The 25,268-nt window shown below is 29.0% G+C and overlaps 4 protein-coding genes across 5 annotated transcripts; all 4 read left to right on the forward strand.

Moving 5' to 3' along the window:
- The first annotated feature begins 2,332 nt into the window (after positions 1 to 2,332).
- LOC117923888 (protein STRICTOSIDINE SYNTHASE-LIKE 10-like) lies at positions 2,333 to 3,669 on the forward strand. Its single transcript, XM_034842383.1, has 3 exons — positions 2,333 to 2,568; positions 2,839 to 3,108; positions 3,213 to 3,669. The coding sequence occupies exons 1-3, from the start codon at positions 2,333 to 2,335 to the stop codon at positions 3,667 to 3,669; spliced, it is 963 nt and encodes a 320-aa protein (XP_034698274.1).
- Positions 3,670 to 6,251: 2,582 nt separating this feature from the next.
- On the forward strand, positions 6,252 to 7,586 carry LOC117923889 (protein STRICTOSIDINE SYNTHASE-LIKE 10-like). The gene is made up of 3 exons (XM_034842384.1): positions 6,252 to 6,487; positions 6,760 to 7,029; positions 7,130 to 7,586. Exons 1-3 carry the CDS (start codon positions 6,252 to 6,254, stop codon positions 7,584 to 7,586), a joined length of 963 nt encoding a protein of 320 aa, XP_034698275.1.
- A 4,455-nt stretch (positions 7,587 to 12,041) lies between these two features.
- On the forward strand, positions 12,042 to 16,559 carry LOC117923903. The gene is made up of 2 exons (XM_034842390.1): positions 12,042 to 12,056; positions 16,091 to 16,559. The coding sequence occupies exon 2, from the start codon at positions 16,101 to 16,103 to the stop codon at positions 16,416 to 16,418; it is 318 nt and encodes a 105-aa protein (XP_034698281.1). The 5' UTR covers positions 12,042 to 12,056; positions 16,091 to 16,100; the 3' UTR covers positions 16,419 to 16,559.
- Positions 16,560 to 17,712: 1,153 nt separating this feature from the next.
- LOC117924252 (proteasome subunit alpha type-4) lies at positions 17,713 to 23,286 on the forward strand. 2 transcript variants are annotated; one of them, XM_034842844.1, is made up of 2 exons: positions 17,713 to 17,798; positions 22,251 to 23,286. In XM_034842844.1, exon 2 carries the CDS (start codon positions 22,279 to 22,281, stop codon positions 23,029 to 23,031), a length of 753 nt encoding a protein of 250 aa, XP_034698735.1. In that variant the 5' UTR covers positions 17,713 to 17,798; positions 22,251 to 22,278; the 3' UTR covers positions 23,032 to 23,286. The 2 variants fall into 2 exon arrangements, with proteins under 2 accessions (XP_034698735.1, XP_034698736.1); XM_034842845.1 differs by having other exon boundaries at positions 17,715 to 17,798; positions 22,268 to 23,286.
- The last annotated feature ends 1,982 nt before the right edge of the window (positions 23,287 to 25,268 follow it).

Raw genomic sequence — 25,268 nt, forward strand, 5'->3', positions numbered from 1 at the left:
ATTTTATGGTGAAATTTCGGTTTGTATCGCCGATTTTTCGGGAAATTTCCTGATATTTCCTACCACTCTAACCCACACACAGGATACAAAATCTGTCCAATTTTTTTTTTAAAAAAAAAAAAAAAAAAACATAAGATGTTATTTGGTAATCTGATCATGATTTGCAGGCAAAGGTTGTGTTTTTCAGCCTGGCTCAAAAATTGTGGACTTAGGGTTCGTGAAATTTAAATCCAATGGCACAAAAGCAAAGCGAACCCTAGAACAGATCCAGAAAACACAGGGAGCAAAAAAAAAAAGCAATTTTTTTGGTTTTCCTTGGGGGTTTTGCATGGATTTTCTCGGAAATCAAACGAGGATGAATTTTCCCGGAAATCAAATGGGGGATGGATTTTTTTGGGAATCAAACGGGGGTTGCAAAAAAAAAAAAAAAGTAATAAATGATTAGATTAGAACCTACGAGGATTGAGAGTGGAAGAGGAAAGTAGGGCCTTTTTAGGATTCTCTCATGCGGAGGGCAGCTTCAGCAAAGGGCTTTTTGATGCCCGAGTGAGAGAAGTGGGTGGCCCTTTTGATTTTTTAGATTTAGTAGAGATAAAAAAAAAAAATGGGAACAAATAATGACCCTATGCATATGATGGTCCAAATTGAAGCTGATCCAACCGTCAAAATTGAACCCCAATGGCTATGTGATAATATGTACAAATTATTGATATTTAATGAAATCAAGTCTTTCATTAAACTTGATAATGAGTATACAATTACAAAATTCACATGACCCACATAATATAATTACATCTAATATAACAAATCATATAATATATATTAAATTCTTCAACAAAATAAATTTAAATTGTCTATTATACTTCTAATTACATTGTTACGAAGTTTTCTTATATTTTCATGAGTTTTAATTAATTAAAATCAAGTTACCGATATATCCGTGATTATCAATATTTTCATCATCGCCCATCACCACCTCTAATTGGATAAGAATGGTGAAATTCTCCTAAATCGGGAATGAATTCAGAACCAGGGACCTTTTTTCCCGCTTAAACCCGTCCTCGTTGTTACACCAATTATATTATATTGTATATCCTACATAATTTTATAATTAAAAAATTATATATATTTAAAAACTAAATGTCAGTTCTAACTTTTCACATTGAAACTTTTTAAAATGAAATCCTTGTTAAAACTAAAACATTAATGATTTTGTTAGACTTCGTTTTTGCTTAGATACATTTCTTGTTTTTTATTTTTAAAATTAAAATTATTCATAAAAAAATATTTAAAAATAAAAACTATAGTGTAAAGTTATGTGATGTCTTAAGCATTACTTTTAAAAATTTTGAAATTTTATATAAAAAAATGTTTTTAATTCCTTAATTTTTTTAATTAACTTGAAAACAATATTAAATTTTATATGTAATCTTTTAAATATTCTTGTATTTTATATAGATATTAGTATTATTTTTTGTTTTTGAAATAAAAATCAGAAAATGTATCAACCAGACATTAATTTTTCTAATTATCATTAGAATATTTTTAACGGATAATGTCATATTTTAATATAACCGAAAAGATAACTTATCTAAATGTTATGAGAAGTCTATAAATCAATATTTTTAAAATAAAAAATCTATATTAATTTAAAAAATCAATATTTATATTTTATAAATAAAAAATGGGAATTTGTCTCTTAATGTTATGGGAATAGGGGAGCTCTCTCCAATTATGCCTCATTTACGTCATGCATTTGCATCCTCGTGACAAATCATACGTTGAATTAGCAAATTGGGATGCTTATATCTCATAAAAGCATTACTTTTATATATATTGCAAATATACCTTTGCAATCCTATCAAAAAGAGATTTCAAACCTTAAAGCTATATTTGGTTTTGAGAGAATATAAAGAGAAAAAAAAAATGAAAGAAAAAAAAATTAAAATTATTAAATTATTTTTATATAATATTTCAAAATAATTTCATTTATTTTAACTTTTTATATAAAGATTAAATATTTTAAAATAAAATGATTTTTAATTAATTTTAATTATTATTATTTTTATATTTTGCCGTACAACCTCAAATTAAATACTATCATTATTTGATTATAATTAATATTAAAGCAAAACATTTTTTTTTGAAATATTAAAAATTAAATATTAATTAGAGTCCTAATTCTAATTAGAGTCCTAATTCTTACGTTATGACAATTATATTTTGATTTTAATTAGAACAACCGATTCTCTTCTTATATATAAATTTATGGGTAGCATAAACTTTTACTTATTGTATCAAAGAAAGAATTGTCCATCATCTCTTCAACACCATGAAGCTCTCACAATTCTTTATCTTCTCTTTTATTTCGATTTCTCTTTTTGGATGTGTTAATTCACATCAAGGTCTAAAATACAACACACTTGAACTTCCTTCAGGGGTATCTGGCCCTGAAAGCATTGCCTTCGATTGTAATGGAGATGGTCCTTATACTGGCATCTCGGATGGTAGAATTTTAAAATGGCAAGGTTTGAAACATGGATGGAAGGAGTTTGCAATCACTTCCCCGTTCAGGTAAAAACTACTTGTAAATTTTTTATTCATTATGTTTAGTATATACTCACTTATTACATATATTTCTTAAGTAGATTTAAAAATATAATAATATATAATTAATTTTTTAATTATGTTGTATATTCATATTAATTGCATGACATAAAGTATTCTTTTAGTGTTCAATTCAACCTTCTTTGTAATTGTAAGTGTACATTTTATGTTGGATAAAAATGTATGAAAGTATTTGAAATAATTGAAGTATTTGCTTTTGTGCTTGATTAGGATTCCTAAATTTTGTGATGGATCAGCCAACCCTGCAATGGAACAAGTATGTGGAAGACCATTGGGTCTTAAATTCAATGAAGCAACATGTGATCTTTACATTGCATATGCCTATTTTGGACTATTGGTGGTTGGGCGCAATGGTGGAGTTGCCAAACAAGTAGCCATTAGTGCAGAAGGAGTCCCATTTCGATTCACTAATGCTTTGGACATTGATCAAAACACTGGAATTGTCTATTTTACCGATACTAGCACCATATTCCAAAGATGGTATGTATCATCAATTTACTCATTATATAGATTTTTTTTTTTTTTAAAGTTTGTCCATATAGTTATGATTCTCATTCCCATTTATTAACAATTGAATATTTTAGGGCTTATGCAATAGCAATGCAAAGTGGGGATAAGACCGGAAGATTACTAAAATATGATCCAAGATCCAAAGAAGTGACAGTGTTGCTAAGAGGTTTATCCTTTTCAAATGGGGTTGCATTAAGCAAAGACAATGATTTTGTTTTAGTTACTGAAACGACTGCCGCGAAAGTCACAAGATATTGGCTCCAAGGTCAAAAATCTCAATTGAGTGACACTTTTACACGACTTGTTGGATGTCCGGATAATATTCAAAGAAACATTCATGGAGAATTTTGGGTTGCACAAAATAATTGTGGAAGACCAGAACTAAAAGTTAGACCGATACGACTTAACAAAAAAGGGAAGATTGTGGAAGAATTAAGTGAAGATGTTGGCCCTGTGAGTGAAGTCCAAGAGAAAGACAATGGTTTATGGTTAGGTTCTGTGATTTTGTCGTATATAGGTGTGTTAAATTAGAATATTTTTAATTATTATAATATGCACGTGTCTTTTGAAATTTAATTTGATTTTATTGCATTACTCTGTAATTCGTAGTCTTTTTTTTTTTTTTATTCACTTATACATTATATAACATACTTTTGTAAAGGTTTGAATAGATTTTCATTTTATAAATGCGACTCGGATGGATTAAGTGATTAACGTGTAGAGTATAGCACCTTTTGTTTTAATATAATATCTAATATGCTTTTATTCTTTGTTTTTAAAAGTTAAGAAATATAATAAAAGCCCCCAAATACGTTTTAACATTTGCAAAATGAAAAAGTATTTAACGTTTCATGTTCTCGTGATTTGTTCTTTAACTTTTATGAACATTTATTCAATAAAAATAAATAGCATTCTTTAACACATATCTCTCTTCCTACATCTCTTTTTTTCTTTTTCTTTTAAAAATATTATTAAATATGATTTTGTTATCAGTATTAATTATACCAACATGTTTAATATTTATAAGAATTTAAAAATCATTTATTTTTCTTTTAAAAATAATAAAATAAATATTTCAATACCACATGAATGAATCCCCAAATATTTTTTTTTTAAAATTTTTCTATAATTAATTTTTAAAATTTTTTTTATTTGGTTAGTCCTAACTTTCTTTAAATTTTCTTTTCTTATTTAGTGCATCAATGAAAATGTGTTTAGATAATGTCACTTTATTTGAACATCTTTTGTCATTAGGCCAAAAAAAAATTTTTTAAAATATATAAAGGAAAAGAAAAAGGCAAAAGAAAAAACATATTATTCTAAATGATTAAGTTTAAGGGACAAAACACTATTAAGGAAAAAATTTAAATATACGTTAAAAAAAAAAAGTTCTCACATTTTTAAAATCAAAAAATAAAATCAACTATTCATGTTTTCCATCAAACAAATAAGAGTGTTGCTTCTCTAGTTAATATTTAAAAATTAATTTCTTACATAGAAAATAAAACAAAAATACATTCTAGAATGATATATTATTCTTGATGTACATAGGATAAGTCTCGGTTAATGTAGGATGTTCACCATAAAGCTGCCCAAATCAAACAATGTGTCCATAACACTCAACGGATCGCCAAAAAGGCAAATATCAGCATCTAATTTAGCAAGTCGACCAAAGAAGGGAAATTCCTTGGGATCCTGGTGATTGAGCTTCCTAAACATTCCCAGTTTAGCAAGTCGACCAAACTGGTTTGAGGCGGGTTGATGGGTTTTGGGTTTGAGGGTAAGTGAAAACACGTGCATGGGGAGTTGCATTCAACGGTGCCCATGCAGGGAACTGTAACGACATCTTGTTTTTCACTTGGCTTTTCAGAATCCATGTATGAAGCTTCATCTTCACCCTCTGAAATTTGATCGAACTGGCCATGGTCTTCCGTGCTTCAGGAATCCTAATCCTCTGCATCTTTAGAATCACCTATTTCCATTTTCGTTTGCTCTACGGTTCTCTTCAGTTCAGATATATGCTGACTGAGAGCCTCACAGCTGCATGGCCACTATTTCGTTTGATCTTCATGCTGCTGAGAGCAAGATGATTCCCTTAGCGATTGAACAGAAACTTAACTATCTCAATATTGCCGAAACCAGGAGACACACGAAGTGGTGTCTATGCCATAACAGGATTTCGGGAGTTGTCCTGAAGTAGCTTCTGAAGGGTGAGGAGGTCACCGGACTAGGCACAGCCAAGTATTATGTTTGTAATTCAATACTAAATGTGTATATGAAATGATTTTCATATTAAAAAAATTTAACTTTATTCATTAGTTATTTAAGATAAAATATTGTTAAAATTTATTATTTTAAATTATTATTATTATTATTATTATTATTATTATTATTATTATTATTTTTAATAAAAAAAATTTACAAATATGTTAAGATCTTCACGTTTCTAACATATAATAAAATAATATATTTTTTCTATAAAAAAAATATAATTTAATAACATTGATGCCCATTCCAAATGTATCAAGAATGGTTACCTTCCCAGGGAACTTCCTTGAGAAGGTGGCACTGCCTTCACGCTCGTAGAATCCAGCCCATTTTTCATCTTCAAAAGCATCAGTTTTGTTACCCTCCAGGGCACGGTGACCATGATTTGTCACAAATCTATACTTCTTATAGAGTTTGGCCACGTATCCAATGGGTAGCAGAATGAAAGACATTTTAATTAGAGGGCTCTAATGTTCCTTTTTGAGACATTAATTACTTCAGAATGATTTCTTGTTTTCTTTATTTTATAAATTTATCTCAAATAATCTCTTTTTTTTGGATTTTTTTTTTATTAGTCCCCACCCTCAAAAGGCTATTGTAGTTTGTAAAAACATATTAAAACAAAATAATTTAGGAGTCTTTCTTTCACTTCCTAAAAACAAATCCTACTAGGAAAAAAACTCCTTTCAAATATTAATTAGAGTCCTAATTCTTATGTTGTAACAATTATATTTTGATTTTAATTACGACAACCTATGATTCTCTTCTTATATATAGAATTACGAGCAGCATAACCTTTTCTTATAGTACCAAAGAAAAAATTGTCCATCATCTTCTTCAACACCATGAAGCTCTCACAATTCTTTATCTTCTCTTTTATTTCGATTTCTCTTTTTGGATGTGTTAATTCACATCAAGCCCTCAAATACAACAGACTTGAACTTCCTTCAAGGGTATCTGGCCCTGAAAGCATTGCCTTCGATTGTAATGGAGATGGTCCTTATACTGGCATCTCGGATGGTAGAATTTTAAAATGGCAAGGTTCGAAACATGGATGGAAGGAGTTTGCAATCACTTCCCCGTTCAGGTAAAAACTACTTGTAAATTTTTTATTCATTATGTTTAGTATATATTCACTTATAATTACATATATTTCTTAAATAGATTTAAAAATATAATAATATATAATTCATTTTTAATTATGTTGTATATTCATATTAATTGCATGCCATTAAGTATTCTTTTAGTGTTCAATTCAACATTCTTTGTAATTGTAAGTGTACGTTTTATGTTGGATAAAAATGTATGAAAGTATTTGAAATAATTGATGTGTTTGTTTTTGTGCTTGATTAGGATTCCTAAATTTTGTGATGGATCAATCAACCCTGCAATGGAACAAGTATGTGGAAGACCATTAGGACTTAAATTCAATGAAGCAACATGTGATCTTTACATTGCAGATGCCTATTTTGGGCTATTGGTGGTTGGGCACAATGGTGGAGTTGCCAAACAAGTAGTCACTAATGCAGAAGGAGTCCCATTTCGATTTACTAATGCTTTGGACATTGATCAAAACACTGGAGTTATCTATTTTACCGATACTAGCACCATATTCCAAAGATGGTATGTATCATCAATTTACTCATTATATAGATTTTTTGTTTTAAAGTTTGTCCATATAGTTATGATTCTCATTCCCATTATTAACAATAGAATTTTTTAGGGCGTATGCAATAGCAATGCAAACAGGGGATAAGACCGGAAGGTTACTAAAATATGATCCAAGGACCAAAGAAGTGACGGTGTTGCTAAGAGGCTTATCCTTTTCAAATGGGGTCGCATTAAGCAAAGATAAAGATTTTGTTTTAGTTACTGAAACAACTGCCGCCAAAGTCACAAGATATTGGCTCCAAGGTCAAAAATCTCAATTGAGTGATACTTTTACACAACTTGTTGGATGTCCAGATAATATTCAAAGAAACATTCATGGGGAATTTTGGGTTGCACAAAATAATTGTGGAAGACTAGATCTAAAAGTTAGATCGGTAAAACTTAACAGAGAAGGGAAGATCATGGAAGAATTAAGTGAGGATTTTGGCCCTTTGAGTGAAGTCCAAGAGAAAGATAATGATTTATGGTTAGGTTCTGTGATTTTGTCATATATAGGTCTGTTAAATTAGAATATTTTTTAATATTATAATATGTAGGTGTCTTTTGGAATTTAATTTGATTTTATTACTTTGTAATTCCTAGTTTTAATTTTTATTATTCACTTATACATTATATAATATACTTTTATAAAGATTTGAATAAATTTTCATTTTATAAATCGGTGATGGATGGATTGGATTAAGTGATTAACATGTAGAGTATAACACTTTTTGTTTTAATATAATATTGAATATGCTTTTATTTTATTTTATTTTTAAATTAAGAAATATAATAAAAGCCCCCAAATACAAAACAACATTTGCAAAATTCAAAAGTATTTAATGTATCATGTTCTCGTGATTTATTGTTAAACTTTTATGAACATTTTGATAATAAAAATTAAAAATAAAGAGCATTCTTAAACACATACCCATCATCTCTTTTTCTTTTTTTTTTTCTTTTAAAAATATTATTAAATATGATTTTGTTATTAGCATTAAATATACCAAACATGTATAATGTTTATAAGAATTTAAAATATAATTTTAAAAACATTTATTTTTCTTTTAAAAATAGTGAAATAAATATTGCAGTACCACATGAATGAATCCCCAAATATATGTATTTTTTTTTAAAAAAAAAATTCTATAAATATATATTTTTTTCTTTTTAAAATTTTTTATTTGGTTAGTCCTTACTTTAAATTTTCTTTTCGTATTTAGTGCATCAATGAAAATGTGTTTTGATAATGTCACTTTATTTGAACATCTTTTATTTTTAAAAAATATAAAGGAAAAGAAAAAGGCAAAAGAAAAAACATATTATTCTAAATTATTAAGTTTAAGGAAAAAATTTAAAAATATGGTAAAAAAAAAAATCTCACATTTTTAAAATCAACTATTCATGTCAATCTAAGTTTTTTCCATCAAACAAATAAGAGTGTTGCTTCTCTAGTTAATATTTAAAAATTAATTTCTTACATAGAAAATAAAACAAAAATGTCTCGTAGAATGATATATTATTCTTGATTTTTTAAACTTTGTGTGTGCAGAGTAAATGAAATTAATAACTTAAAATGATTTAATAACTTAATTTAAGTCATTATGTAAATTAAATATATTTGATAAATAATTTAATGGTGTGACCTAAAGTCAAACATAGTAATAAATAAAAATAATTAATTTATTCTTAAGTTTATATTTTTATTCTATCTTTTTGCCCTCGTTATTTCAATAATCTCTTTTGCTATTCTACCATCTCCATTATTACTCAACTTTCTTCACTCTAATTATAATTTATAAAGATAAATATATTGATTTAATGATTTAAAATAAATTTTAAGTAATTAGTATTAAGTTTTATCAAACATCTACTATAATATCTAGAAACATATTAAAATAAAACTTATTACAAGTAGGACTCTTTCTTTTAGAATTATGCTAAAAACAAACAATATTTATAAATGATTATTAAAAAAATAATTTAATTTTAATTCACTATGAGATTTATAAATTCTTTATTAATTAATAAACTTACAACCAAATCATGCTATAAATATAATTCCTTTGAATATAAATTAGAATGATAATTCGTATATTTAAAAAAAAAAAATTGAAACAAGGTGCTATTAAAGTTACATTTTGATTTTGATGATGACCTTGAGTTTTTTTTTCTTCCTGTTGTAATTGATAATTAAATATATAAGACTATATTTACCTGATGAGATAATATATGATATAATATGTATATCTTAAGATATTATATATCATTAAATAGGAAATACATATCCTAGGATATAATATTTTTGTATATTATATCTAATGAACATGATAGCCCAACTTAATATATTTATATGTTATGTTATGTTTATATTCAATTTGTGAAATGAATAAAATAATATATATTATTTTTCAATGTTTAAATATAAAAATAATATTACATTCCAATATTTTTATTTAAAAAATGAAATTTCTCTTATATGTAACAATATTTATGATTAAAATATTTAAATTTTGTAAATAATTTTTTTTTATATTATGTTATTCAATGTATAAAAATAATTTATATATCATAAATTAATATTATTTTATAAATACTTTTTAGTATTTATTTTTTAAACATAATTTAATTTATAATAACAAATTATTTTGTAAAAATGAGTATATAAAAAAATTAATTAAAACAATAAATTTACAATACATGGGATATGCATATCTCATATCATATGATTAAGATGTCATATGTAGAAGGAATATAAAAAAGAGAATGTATAATATATTAAACCACTATTTTTATTTTATGTTTAGTTGAAGATAAGACAGGATAAATAACGAAATACATTATACTATTTCATTACTAACCATGTGATAAGATAATATTATATCCTATCTCATGTGATGCCCAACCAATCGAAGATGACCTAAGGCTATATTTGGTTAACGGGATATGATAGGATACGATATAATATATATACCTTAGGATATTATATCCTATTGGTTAATAAGTACATATTTTAAAATATGATTTCTAATAAAATATGATATCATTGAATATATATATATATATATTCTATTAACATAATATTTTTAAGCAGCATAACAAATGTGATATGTTTATATATAATTTGTGAAATGAATAAGAAATAATATGAAATATATATTATTTTCATTGTTTAAAATAAAAATTATATCACATTCCAATATTTTCTATTTTAAAATAAAAATAAAAATTTTCTTATATTTAACAATATTCATTATTAAAATATTTAAACTTTATAAATAAAAAAATAATTTATGTTATTTAATATATAAAGATAATTTATGTAACATATATTAATATTATTTTATAAATATTTATTTAGCTTTCTTTTTTAACCTTAAATTTAATTTATAATTAAAAAATGATTTAAAAATGAGTATATAAAAAATAAAAAATAAAAAATTATAATATATGAAATATCTCATATCTTATTATGAAATTAACATCTCATTAAGTTTTCTATTATACTTATCAACACCATTTGAAAAAGAAAGTATGTAATCAATTTATTAAGAATGTAAGTTTGTATGGTTGTGAGAAACTTATTAACAATAAATTTATGAAAAATGAAGACCAACTAGAAGGGTACGAAAATAAGATCCAAGGATCAAAGAGGCCATTGTGGTGTTAGGAGAATTATCATTTTCAAATGGGATCATATTAAACAAATGCAATAGTTTTCTTTTAGTTACTCAAATAACCACCACAAAAGTCACAAGATATTGGCTTTAAGGTAAAAAATCCTAAATTAGTGAAATTCTGCATAATTTATATAATATAGGAAAAAACATCTAGATTATATTTGATTCTAAAAATTTTGAAGGAAAATAGAAGATAAACAAAATAAAAAGAAAAATAAACAAAAAGAAAAAAATGAAGAAAAATAACAAAATAAATTTAAAAACAATAAATCTTTTATTAATATTGAAAAAAAATCTAGATTATGTGGGTATTTGATAAACCAACTTAATAACTTAAAGTAACTTAACAATTTAATTTATGTCATTAAATAAATTAGATATATTTGGTAAAATAACTTAATAGTATAATTTAAAATCGAAATAACTTTTAAGTAATAAATAAAAATAATTAATTTATTTTTAAGTCTATATTTTTATTTATCTTTTTATCCCTATTTGTTATAATTAGGATTTTTAAAAAATAAAAATTATAATATGGAAATTACTTAGAAAATAGAGACATGTTAAATCCACATTTTTATTTTCATTTGTTTTAATTATTTTCACGATCTTTTTTATTATTTCACAACCTCCATTGTTACTTGACTTCCTTTGCCTCAATTATAATGTATAATGACAAATACATTAATTGATAATTTAGAATAAATTTTAAATCAATTTTATCAAATAATTTTAATATTTAAAATAATAAGTTTTAAGTTAACGATTTAAGTATAATTTATTTTAAAATTAATTTAATTATTAAGTAATAAGTATTAAATTTTACTAAATATTTCAATTTGATTTTACAAAATTTAAAGAAAAATGAAACAGAAACAAAAACAAAAAAAAAGAAAAATAAATAAATTTAAGAAAAAATAAATATTTTATTAATATACTTTAGAAAAAACTATTATGATATCATTTATTTTGATTATCTTTTATTAATATTTCATCCAAATCATATTTTTGTAACTGTTGTTCTATAATGCGAAGAAGTCTTTTTCAACTTTGTAAGTTGTAGCTATCAATAAATGTGACGTGTTCCAAAAAGACCGTATAGACCTGTCAGAATCCTAATAATAATAATAATAATAATGAACTAGACATAGAGCTTCAACATGAGGCGGAATGGCGGTGCATACAAAACGTCAAAATCTTAGGGGCAATTTGGAAAAAATGGAGAAATTTTGGGGCAAAGAGAAACGAAACCAGCGTATATAAGGAAAGGCCTTAGGCTTCGAGTTCGGCCTCTCCAACTTCAGATTTCTCTCTCGTCAGGTCTCTTTCTCTACCCATCGATTGAGATCATTTTCTAGGGTTCTTCGTTGAATTATCAAAATGTATTTCTTGTCTATTATCATACTATTTGTTTCAGTGTTTAATTTGGGCTTAATTTTGCCACTCATTGTGCAATTCCTTGTTTTTTCTTGTATTTTTAGTTTATTTTCTGTTTGGTTGGTGTGAAACCCTGATCTGATTAAAAGAAAACGAGAACTAAACCCGCGCGTGGCAAATACAAATTCTTGGAAAGGTGAAATAATGAAGCATTCCTAGGTTTGTTAGTAATTATAGAATTGATTTCTTGTTGTTGATCACATGTTAGTTGTCTGTGTATAATTTTTGTATTTTTTTTTATATATTTGGGCTTGATTTTATTTCCCCTTTTTTATTTTGTTTACTGTTTGGCTGCTTTGAAACCTGAGCTGAAGAAGGAGAGGAAAACTGAAACTTTTGAAAGCCCCAGCCCCCCTCCCCCACCCACCGCACCACACGCTCGTAAAAAGCCTTTATGATATTGAGTTTTGGATTTTCAAACCCAAGCCCATTATGAGTTTTTTTTTTCTTTTCATTTTTAATCACTTTTTGCAAGTTGCATATGGAAACATTGAACAGGACAAATGAGTTTTTTTCTCAACTGAACAACAGCTACATTTTCATTCTGACCCTTTCTCACCTTGTCATTACCATACTTCCCTGGTTGATATTTCAAAATAATTTGCTTAATGTTCGAGGTTGCAGATAACATTTTTGCTTTTCTAATAAATCAAATGACTGAAATTTTTCCTCTCTAGAAATATGGGATGGCAGGTGTTTCCAACAGTTTTGTCCGGCCCAATGAAACTATTGCTTCTGTAGTTGTCACCATTGGAGCTACCTTTTTTTTATGCATTTTTTTTTAAAATTTTTTGATAGGCAAACAAAAAAACCATGTATTGATAAAAAAAAACACCTAGAAAAGGCACACAAGCATTCTATTATGTTTCTTCTAAATCAATGATTTTCATGGGAACAAATATTTCTAGGGTCATGCTGTGAATGATGAAAATGTGTCTTGCTTGTGGTCATATATGGTACCTATTTTTTTTTCTCCTCTCTCTTTTTTTTTTTTTTTCCAATGAACTCTCGGTTTGGTTTCTCTGGAAACTAACAAATTTTAAAAGGTGAAATAGTCAAATAAATAAATTTAAATTTAAATTGAGTTTCATTTTCTTTAATTTTCTGGGGGTTAAAAGGAGTGTTACGAGAAAATCTTGGAAAGAAAGATATTATGCTTTTTATTGGCTTTTCATTGTTGAAGTTTCAAATTTCAGTGTTGGATATGTATCATTTTCATTTCTGTCTTTCTTGAAGAGGAGAAATTAGAGAACCCCGTACTTGTGTTGTCATAAAAATGGGTCCCTTCAGTCTCCCTAATCAAACTTTTAGACAAGTATTCTTGATTTTCATTCTCTCTTTTGCTTGTTGATGACACTCCCCTTCCCCCTCTCTCTTTGCACTTTTTATCTATTATAGCAGTTTTGAGGATGTTTTCCCCTATTTGAGGCTTTTATGGAGCATTTTTTTCAGCCATCTGATTATTTCTGGCCCATAAATCATAATATTATTTCCTAAGATTATCGTCAGCAACTCAGTTCCTGCTGTCAATCACAGCTAGTTAGTGTTTAGTTCCTGAAATCAAAAACCTTTTGTTTCATCAAAGTTTTTGAAAAAATTTGAAGTACATTTAGGAAGAACAAAAGTTTAAATCAACATATTTTTTATTTATCTTACTCGGTGAAGACAACTGCTTGTTTATTTTCTGTTCAGTTTTTGTTATCTGTTTAATAGTTTTTCTTGAGGAATGTTATTAAATTTAAACTTTTTTTGTCTTTTTTTTTTTTATTCAATTTATTATTCTAATTCTAAGTGATTAGAGTTTGATCCGTGCTACTTGATTTAGAGATTTTGTTTATGGTATATTACTTTCATATATTGTTTCATTATTCAATTTGTGTCCTTCATCTTACAAATTATCCTACTCATCTAAGTATCTTATCCAATTGTGCAACATTATACCATTAATTATAAATATGTTGATGAGGCTCATATTGTTTTACTTAGTATATTCAAAACTAATATTTTTATTAGCTACTTTAATTCATTACTTTTGAAATTCACTGGGGCTGTGCCTCATATCTCACTTTTCACCATGCTAATATAGGGTCCTATGGTGTCTCTGTTAATATTATGTATTAGTTTTGACATAAAGCGTGTTGATCCATCACAAAGTGTCCTTGGGTACTTACGTTTTCTCCAGGAGGTATTTATTTATTCTCAATTGTTGGGAAAATTAGCATTAGCTATAACATTGCTATTTAGTGTCTTCCAAGTGTGAAGCAAAAGCAAATTCTAAAGACAGTTGGGGAAGTGCATGCAGGCTTTCATATAGCATAGAGAATGAGCTACTTATGGTCCTGATAATTAGTTCATAAACCTTTCTGTTTACAGGTGTGGAGAATTGTTTGACCATTAATGGGTTCCACCAAATCTAGTGGTGTCTAATCTTCAGTGAATGTTCCATTAATCATCTCTGCTCTTTCTTCCATGTCATCTTTTTCTTCTTTGCCTCTTTCTCTAGCCTTGTTTAATTTGTTGCATCTCAATTATTTGAGTTGGCAATACGAAACCTAGGCATGAGCTTGGGTTAAACCTGAATTAGTTTTAGATCATCTTAGTTCCATGGAATTTGTTGTTTTCATTTGGATGATTTTGGATAATGTTCAAAGCTTGATTAAGCATGACTTGGTTTGTAATTGAGGCAAAGATTTTACCGTTGTTGGAAAGCTCTGTTCATACAAAATCTTTGGGTATCCATAATCTCTTGGTTGAAGGGAATTTAGCTATCGTTTTATAATAGGTGTAACAAGAGAGTGGGAGTTTGATGTTTGGTTATGCTAGATTGTTGATTTTTTTCGTTAGAGAATTGGGCTGAATTACTTGCTTGTCTAAACAGATAGTTGAATTGGCTAAGCAAGGTGCATCACAACTAGGAGTCTTGTGCTACTGTCCTCTCTTAAGGGATTTCATGTTACCTCTCTCATTCTCTTTCTAGGTTGTTTCATATTGTCTTCTCTCTGTTTTCTTTTTTCTCTCTCTAGGGGGGTTTCTTGATGCCTTCTCTTTGTTTCTTATCTCTCTATATAGGGGATTTTGTGTTTCCGTCTCTGTCAAGGGAATTTCATTCTACCATTGTATCACTCTCCCCCTCCCTCTCTCTTTAGGGGATTTCTTGCTATCCTCTCTCTCTCTCTCTCTCTCTCTCTATGGGATTAGGGTTGATTAATTGTGGGCAATGGTTTCTTTGTTTTTTTGTGGATTTTTTTCCTTTTGCCTTTTGGCATTCTGTTTTTTCATGTTAATAATTTTTTGTTTCTCATAGAAGGAAAATGTGTTTTCCATAATCAAACATTTCATGACCCCCATCAAATTCTGCAGTTAATCCCTTATGAACTAATGCATGTAAACAAATAGCATATCATTCCCACTAAAATGGAATGTCTGAAGAAACCATCACATATCTTGATTCCTTTCTACTAAGAATCTAGTCTAGTGTTTCCCTCTATTCTAATGGTGGTAAAGGAGGTAGAGAATGATGCAAAAAAATTTCATAATGCAATTCTCAAAAAATAACTTTTTTCCAGATTCCATGGCCTATAGCCTTTTTGATAGCCCTCAGCTCTTTTTATTTGATTCTCATTGAAATCCTAGATGGTAGTTTTCCCCAAGTAGTTGGGGTACAAAGTTCTATTGTTGTTTTTGTTCTTTTATCATATTATTTACCTAGGTTGATTTTTTAGACAGTTCTGTCTATTGTTGATTTTTTTAGAGTGTCATAATGATTCAACCATATGAGAAGTGATTGTGGCTCAAAGTCATGATTCTCATGTTCAAGAATCTGTGCATTTTGCCTTTTGATTTGAGGCTTAATTTAGTTGAATTATTTTCGTGGTTGGTAGAAGTCTTATGAGCTGCCTTTCCAATTCTCACATTAGGAAAAAAAAAATGGGGAATATGAGAGCACGTACTAGAGAGTGTGGCAGTCGACGAAAGGTTAGAGCATCTCATCGTGCTGCTGCTGCTGCTGCTGTACCTGAGGGCGGTGAAGACCGGATCCTCCAGATGTTGGAGCGGTTGATGAACTCCGTGGACCAGCTTCGGGAGGAGATAGCCATGGGCTTTGAACGTATGGACAACCGATTTGATGACATACATGCCCTTGTTCAACGTATGGGCCAGAGATCAGCCGCGGGAGAGTCGTGGGTTTCTGCTCTGCCCGGTCCAAGCTTCAGGCCGTTCCCTCCAGCAGACCGTTCGAGCTAGATTAGCGAGGGACTTTATCGTTTTGATGTGTGTGTAGCTCGTTTTTATATTTTGCTTTGCTATAGTTGATTTTGGACATCAGATGTAAATATTGGATGACGACGTTATCTATAGGTTATATATCTGCATCATTTTCATACATTTTTTTTTCGAACTTATCTAAATTTTGTGACAGACCACAATTAAAAAATAGATGATTTTGATAATGAGCAAAGTCCTAGGAAAGATAATAGTTTATGGTTATCTTATATGATTCAACTACACATGGGTGTGTTAGATTATCATTATTTTAGTCAACATTATGTTTTATATATTAAATATTTTTTTTTAAAATGTAGTTAAGAATACTATTATCATAGCTTTTATTAATATTTCATTCAAATCATATTTTCTTTAGGGCTTGTTTGGTTATTGGGAAATTTGAGAGAAAATGAAAAAGAAATAAAAAAAAAGAAAAAGTAAAAAAAAAAAAAAGTAAAAGAAAATGAAAAATAGATTCAAATCAGGAAATTATTTTTAAATGTTACTTTAAACTCATTTAACTTATTTTTTTCTATTATATAAAAATTAAATAATTTTAATATATATATAATTTTTATTATATTTAATTTTCTTTCATCTTTTTAACGAAACTAATTATGAAAAAATTATTTTTCTTAATAATTTTTTTTTTCTATCCTCAATACTTTAATTCCGTATACCAAACATAGTCTTAATGAATGACTTGGACCTTTAGGCCTTGTTTAGTAACTGCTTCTAAAAACAGCTATAAAAAATTGTTTTAAAAAATAGTTTTTAAAAGTATATTTTAAAAACCGTTTTATGATATTTTTTAAAATAAAAATATATTTGAAAACTTGAAATGTTTTTAAGTTATGTTTAATATTTTTAAATATGTTCTAAAAATAAATTTTATATTTATTTCTTTATTTTTAATTATTTTATATATTTATATAATTATTTTTTAAAATAATTATAAAAAAACAAGTAAAAATAATCGAAAACAACTAAACCATGTTAAATTAAGAACATAAAATAGAAAATGTTTTTTTGGTTTTCAAATATTTTTTTCTGTATTTTGGTTTCGGAGAATAGAAACGGTTTTCAAAAACATTTTTTAAACAGACCCTTAATTTTCTTTTGGGCCTAAATGACAACCATTATAATAATAATAAAATTTAGATTAAGCTTCGGCATGGTCGTATGCGAAAAATGTCAAAAAGTGGAAGGGTAATTAGGGAAAAAGAAAGAAGTTTTGGGGGGCAAAAAAGTAACGAGACCTGTGTCTATAGAAGAAGGCCTTTGGCTTGGAGAGTGGGCAATCGAAGCTCAACTCTTCTCGGCTCTGTGCTCTCCAAATTCTGATTTCTCCCTCGTCAGGTCTCTCTTTCTCTCTCTATCCATCGATTCAGATCATTTCCTAGGGTTTCTTCGTTGAATTATCAAAATGTATTTCGTGTTTATCATCATATATCTGCTATTTGTTTTCAGTTTATAATTAGGGCTAGCTGATTGTGTTTTCCCCTGATTTTCTCTTGTATTTTTCATTTATTTTCTGTTTTATTCTGTGGAAATTGATCTGAATAAAAGAAGGCGAGAATTGTGTTCCTTGTTTTTCTCGTTTGCAGATTCTTGAAAAAGTGAAATATTGAAGTAATACGCGGTACATTAGGAGTATTTCTAGGTTTTTTTAGTAAATTATGGAATTTTATTTCTTGTTTTTATTCACATGCTAGTTGTTTGTTTATACTTTTTATGTATTTGGGCTCGATTTCGTGGTTGAATTTATTTTTAATGTTTGTTTGGTGCGAAACCTGAGCTGAAGAACAGAGAAGAAGAACTGAACCCCTATGTTCGATCTATTGTGGTTGGTGGGAGAAAAGTTAATTTTAAAAAATTAAAATAATTAAGATAAAAATGGCACCAGGACTTCTCTCTCAAAATTTCTTGAATCGTGATAGATGATGAATTTAATTTTCTATCTTCTTGAAAACTGCCTGCCTACAGAAGCCTTGCATTTTAGAACCTGAATCCATTATGAATTCTGGCATTTTCTTCCACTTTCTGTAAGTTGCCAAATGGTGGAACATTCATATATTTTTTTTTATGGACTGTTCATTATTATTGGACAGGACATGAGTTCTTTCTCAACTGGAAACAACAGCTCACGTTTTCATTCATACTATTCCTCAATGGAAACTATATCCTTGTCATTGCTACATTTCACTTGGTTGATATTTCAAAATAAGTTGATGTTATGCTGCAGGGTTGCATCTAACCTTGATTTGTAGGAAACTTTGCCAGATTATGTAATGATATATGTCATACTGTAGGACCTGTTCTTTGAGAAATGAAATGAATGGAATTTTTCCCTTCTATAAATATGGGAGGGAAGGTGTTTCTACCAATTTTTGTAAGCCCAGTAAGAAGTATTACTGCTGCAGTTGTTACTATTTGGAGCTACACTTTTGTTATGTTTTTCTTTTAAATCAGTGATTTCCGTGGGGAACAAATATTTCTAGGGTTCATGGGGTGAATTATGAACATGTGTTTCTTGCTTGTGGTCATATATTGGCTACTTGTTTATGATGTTTTTTTCTCTAGTTTTACAAATTAAGGCTTGATTTTCGGGTTGATTGTATTGCTACCTTTTTTTTTTTAATTTATTTATTAATGGTCTCTCGTGAATTGAACTCCTATATTAAATGCAAAATTTAAAAAGTAGAAATAGTCAAATAAATTAGATGGAAAATTAAAAATTGAGCTTTTCACTTTCTTTAATTTTCTGGGGGATTGAAAGGACTTATGTGCAGTTTTATTGTTCAGAAAATAAGTTTTTTGTGGGCTTTTCATTATGAGGGAAATGCAGTAAAAAATAAAATAAAAGGAAGGGAGCATTGTATCTCTTACTGGCTTAGTTGTGTTAAGTTTCAAGTTTCAGGGTGTGGCCGATTTTTCAGAAATGTAGAACATAGTTTTGTTTTTTGTCTTTCTTGAAGTGAAAATAGAGAACACCATTTTTTTGTTCTCACAAAAGTGGGTCCCTTTTGGAGTATTCTCTCCCAAACCAATCTTCTAGATGAGTATTCTTACATTTTCATTCTCTCTTTTTGCTTGTTGATGGTCCCTTTTTTTTTTTTGGCTCTTTCATCTATCTAATAGCAGTTTTGAGCATGTTTTTCCCTATTTGGCATTTTTTTTCAGCCATTTGAGTTTTGAGCGCCCACAAATCATAATTTTTTTTTCTAGGATCATTGTTTGTAACTTTGTTCCTTCTTTGAATCACAGCTCTGTTAGCATTTAATTCCTAAAATCAAAGCTTCTGTTTTTTCAACTGAAAAATGTTGAAGCACATTTAGGAAAAGCAAAATGCAAGTCAAGAGAATTTTTTATTTATCTTACACAGTCAAGACAAATGCTTGTTTATTCTCTGTTCAGCTTTTGTTATCTGTTTCATAGTTTTCTTAAACAGTATTCTTACATTTACATTTTTTTCTCATTCTTTTTTATTCAACTTATAATTCTAATTCTAGGCAATTTACAGTGAGCTACTTGATTTAGAGATTTCATTTATGATATATCACTATCAGATATTGTTTTATTATTTTAACTGTGCACATTATATTATAAATTATCCTACTCATCTAAGTATCTTTTACAAATTGTGCAGTAGTACACCAGTAATTGTAATTATGTTGATGATGTTTATATTGTTTTAATTAGGTAGTTTATTTTCAATATCTAATATTTTTATTAGGTACTTTAATTCATTACTTTCTAAATTCTCTCGGGCTATGGCCTCATTTATCACCTTTTACCATAGGCAATCTGGGTTCCCATGGTGTAACATTGTCTTTGTCAACATTGTGAATTGGTTTCAATGCTAAGCAAGCTGATCTTTTGCAAAGCGTCCTGGGTACTTGCGTCTTTCTATAGGAAGTATTTTTTTTTTATTCTCAACTTATGGATCTTGTGGGTGCAAAAATTAGCTATAGCATAGCTATGTAGTGGCTTGCTAGGGTGAAGCACAAGCAAGTTCTAAAACGAGATCAGGGAGCATGTGTAGGCTCTCATATAGTATATAGAATGAGCTACATAATGGTCCAGATAATCGAGTTCATAATCTTCTAATTCACTATTATGGAGAATCTTTTGATCATTAAAGCATTTCATCACATCTAGGGCTGTCTGATCCTAGTGAATGTTCCATTAAAATAATCATCTCTGCTTATCTTGAAATGGAATAGTTTGCAAAAGTTTGATTTACCTTTTCTCAACGCCTGCATTTGATTCTTTGTTTCTCCCTTGTTTCCTTTCTCTCCTTTGCCTCCTTTTTCTAGTTGTGTCTGTGTGGCTGTATCTCAATTATTTGAGTTGGCAACAGGAAGCCTAGTCTTGGACTAAGGTTAACTCCACAAATAAACTTAGGTCATCCTAGTTCCAATTAAGTGTTGGAGGCTTTGTTTTTGTTTAGACAATTTTGGATAATCTTTTGGCTTGGCAATAGAGGCAAATATTTTAGGAAAGCTTGGTTCAGACAAGATCTTTGTGTACCCATTAGCTCTTGGTTTGAGGGTATTTAATCATTGTTTTGCCATGGGCATAACTGGAGAAAAGTCACATGGAAATTTGATGTTTGGTTATGCTAGATTGTTGATTATTTGGCTTGAGGATTGGGTTGTGCTTATTCTTCCTTGTTTGTCTAAAGAGACAGTTGATCAATCAGCTGAGCGAGGTGCATCACAATTAGGAGTTCTTTTTAGGGAGTTTGATGCTGCCCCTGTCTCCCCTGCCTCTTGCTCTTACACTCTCTTTTTTGGGGGATTTCATGCTGTTTTCTCTTTCTGTAGGGGATTTTATACTGCCCTCCCTCTTTCTTTGTCTCTTGCTCTCTTTATATATATCATGTCACCTTCTCTCTCTCTTTCTTTCTCTCTCTCTCTTCCTGTAGGAGGTTTCATGCTGCCTCTCTCCCTCTCTCTCTCTCTCTAACCACCACCCCCTCCCTCTTCTGGGGTAACTTTTTCATTTTTGTTTAGGTTTTCTATTTGTTCATATTAATACTTGTTTGTTTCTTGTGAAAGGGAAATGTATTTTCCATTATAAAATATTCTATCAAGCCTTAATTTACATATATTTTATCTCTATGCTAAGACTATATGTTGAATTAGCTGTGAGACTGTTTTGTGTGTACTCTAAAACATGTGATGACCCCTCAAATCAGCATTTAATCCCTTACGAACTAATGGATGTAAACAAATAGGACATCCTTCTACTTAAATGGTTGGAACGCCTGAAGAAACCATCATATATCTTGATTGCTTTTTGCTAAGAATCTGGTCTGTTATTTCCCTCTATTCTAATAGAGTTAACTGAAGTAGAGAATCATGCAAAAAATTTTCATATTGCAGGTCTCTGAAACTAAGTTTTATCTTGATTCTATGGTCTAGTCTTTTCCACTGCCCTCTGCTCTGCTTCATATTGCAAATTTTTTTTTGGAATTATTTTCGGTGGTTAGTAATCTTTTTTAAAAAGTCTTATGAGTCTCCTCTTGAATTTTTATATTACAAAAAAATGGGGATATGTAAAAGCACTGAAATCATAATTATGAGCCAGAAACTGCATGGTGAAGTAATTATTACTCAGTAAACACTTTAGCAATGGTATCCATAAAAGTGAACATTTTAGGAATTGATGGTAGCTTTATTCTAAGCTCGAGTTTTCTAGACACTCTCATTTGTCTCTGTTTTTGAATTTCATATCTAAGTTGTACTTCTTTCTTGTACCTTCTGAGCTGATAACTTTGCTATTCCATTGTTGTACTCTTGACAGACTTATTTCGTTTCCAGTGTGATACAAAATGTCTCGGAGGTATGATAGCCGTACAACAATCTTTTCCCCTGAAGGGCGTCTCTACCAAGTCGAGTATGCAATGGAGGCCATTGGAAATGCAGGGACTGCAATTGGGATCCTATCAAAGGATGGTGTTGTTTTGGTAGGTGAAAAGAAGGTCACTTCCAAACTCCTTCAAACCTCGACATCAACAGAGAAGATGTACAAGATTGATGATCATGTAGCATGTGCTGTTGCTGGGATCATGTCCGATGCCAACATCCTTATCAACACAGCCAGGGTCCAAGCCCAGCGCTACACCTACGCTTACCAAGAGCCAATGCCAGTCGAACAGCTGGTTCAGTCTCTATGTGACACCAAGCAAGGCTACACACAGTTTGGTGGGCTTCGACCCTTTGGTGTTTCGTTTCTGTTTGCAGGCTGGGATAAGAATTTCGGGTTCCAGCTCTACATGAGTGACCCTAGTGGAAACTATGGTGGATGGAAGGCTGCAGCGATTGGGGCAAACAATCAAGCAGCACAATCAATGCTTAAACAGGACTACAAAGACGACATCTCAAGAGAAGACGCAGTTCAGCTGGCACTGAAGGTACTGAGCAAGACAATGGACAGCACGAGCCTTACTTCGGACAAGCTGGAACTGGCTGAGGTATTCCTTTCTGCCTCTGGGAAAGTTAAGTACCAGGTATGCTCAGCCGACGCCCTGAGCAAGCTGCTGGTGAAGTTTGGAGTGACCCAACCGGCTGCTGAGACCTCTTGAGGGCTACTGTATTTTGGCTTAAATGCAAAGTTTGAGGTTTACTTGGATCATTATCTATCATCAGCAGGATTTTGAATTGTATGCTCCATTTGGTATAACTTTGTGAAACACGTGATGGATTATTGTGCTGAAAGCAACTCTTCCTTGTTCCTGGATTGGAACTTTTAAGCTTGCTCCTAGCTAGTTAGGTCTAAATTAATTGTTTCTTTTGCAGCACTTGGAAGTGATCATCGGGAAAGCGTTTTTAATCTATAATTAATGTTTCTGTTTGTCGGTAATATTTCTACTAGAAACACTGGCAAGGGGAATTATTGAAACAGTTGGTGTTTGATTATAACTCAGAATCATCAAGGGAATGAGAAAGGAAGGGAATTAAGGGATCAGGATTAGAAATTCCATTGAAATATTTACAAGATTATCTTGTAAACATGGAAAATGGAATGAGAATAAAATTTGGTTTCTTATTAAGATTTTACTGGCACTGAAAATGAATTAAAATATTGAATTGTCTTTATATATTTATTCATTTTATTTTCAGATTTATAATTGTGGAGGGGAAAAAATATAATTAAATGATGGGAAATGATGTGAGAACAGTGAAACTCATTCCCAAATTTATTACATATTTTTTTTTTTAGCTTTGTTTGATTGGATGGATTTTGGATGAAAAAAATATTCTCCTATTATTTTTTAATATATAAATATTTGTAAGATTGAAAAATTTTAATTCATCTATCTCTTCTTATTAATCAAAATTATTAGTCATACAATAAATGACTATAATATACGATTATATTTGAAGTATAATAATGATTACCTATTAGAGGCATAAGGTAAATATATCATCACATTTCTATTTTAAAACAACGAATTAGTAGTATATTCCATATAAAATACAGTAATTTTTATATAAAATTATAAATTTATCTTATATATTTTTAAAAATTATTTTAAAAATTCTAGTGGTTAATTTTTAGAGTTATTTTCTTTTGAAAGCCTCAAAAGAGTTTTTAAAAGTCATTTATCTTTTAAAGATAATTTTTGCTATATATACATGTATTTTTTTTTTTTCATTTTCCATTTTTTTTAAAAAAAAGTTTACCACGATATCTAAGTAATTTATTCACAAAATTTGATTCCTCAAATTTGAGGAGTCCAATTCATGAAGAGGAGTGAAATAATGGTTTAATGAATTTTTTTTTTTTTTTGTTTTTTTAGGAATATCTTGTTAAAAGGGGAAAATAATCTCTTATTTGCAAACATAACTTTCTTGCTTATATATAACATTTTTGTACCAAATTACCACTCAAACCAAATAAGAAACCTAAAAGAAACCCTCTAAATTTAGAACTATTTACCTTTCTCTCTCTTCATCGTCTTCTCTTGATTCTGAGTAATTTATTTTAAATTCAAATATCTTTTTTCTTCTTTCTTTCTTCATTGTCCATTTTTTTATACCTAACTCCCTCTCTAAGTTTACGCAATGATATACACACAAATTTCATGAAGTCCTACAATATAAGTAAAACAATAAAAAAATATATGTGAAACAAAAATGTATTAAAATTAATAATTATGGGGTACAATTTTAGTGTTTATATTATTTACAAAAGAAGATTTTACCTTTGATTCTTTTACTTACTTTGGTAACAATTCAAAAGTAGACGACGAAACTGATTTCTTTGTTTTCAAAGTCCATCGAGGGCCTAGAGTGAATTATTCCTAAATAACTTTGTTGAAAAGTAAAGTACATGTGTGTAGTTCTTCTATAATTTCTCGGACTTGTAACAATATGTTGTGAAGTTTTTTCTTCTTTGTGAAGCCTTTTTTCCCATGTGGAGTTGTTTTGCCTATCCAAAGTCTTCTTCATTAAAGGAAGCCACCGTTATTTATAGGTGAAACTAGAGAATTAAATTTAGAATCCTCAAGATTTAGTTGGGTAATTTAAAGAATTTGGTTCATTGATTTTGGTAACTTATATTTTTCATTAAGGAAATTTTTCAACAAGAGAATATTTATTTTTAGGTCTCTTTTGATTTCAATTGGAAGATTTGTTTCCTTTAGAAATTTATCAATTATTTATTTATTTTAATTCTCTTTTTATTGTAATAGAAGGATTTGATTTTATTTATAAAACTAAATTTTGTAGTATTCCAAATTCATCATGTGTCACCTTCTAAATATATGTCACATGTCAAATGTATGTGACTCATCATTTATCAAGGCTAAATTTTGTT

The sequence above is a fragment of the Vitis riparia genome, chromosome 10 (genome assembly GCF_004353265.1).
Source record: "Vitis riparia cultivar Riparia Gloire de Montpellier isolate 1030 chromosome 10, EGFV_Vit.rip_1.0, whole genome shotgun sequence".
NCBI lineage: Eukaryota > Viridiplantae > Streptophyta > Magnoliopsida > Vitales > Vitaceae > Vitis > Vitis riparia.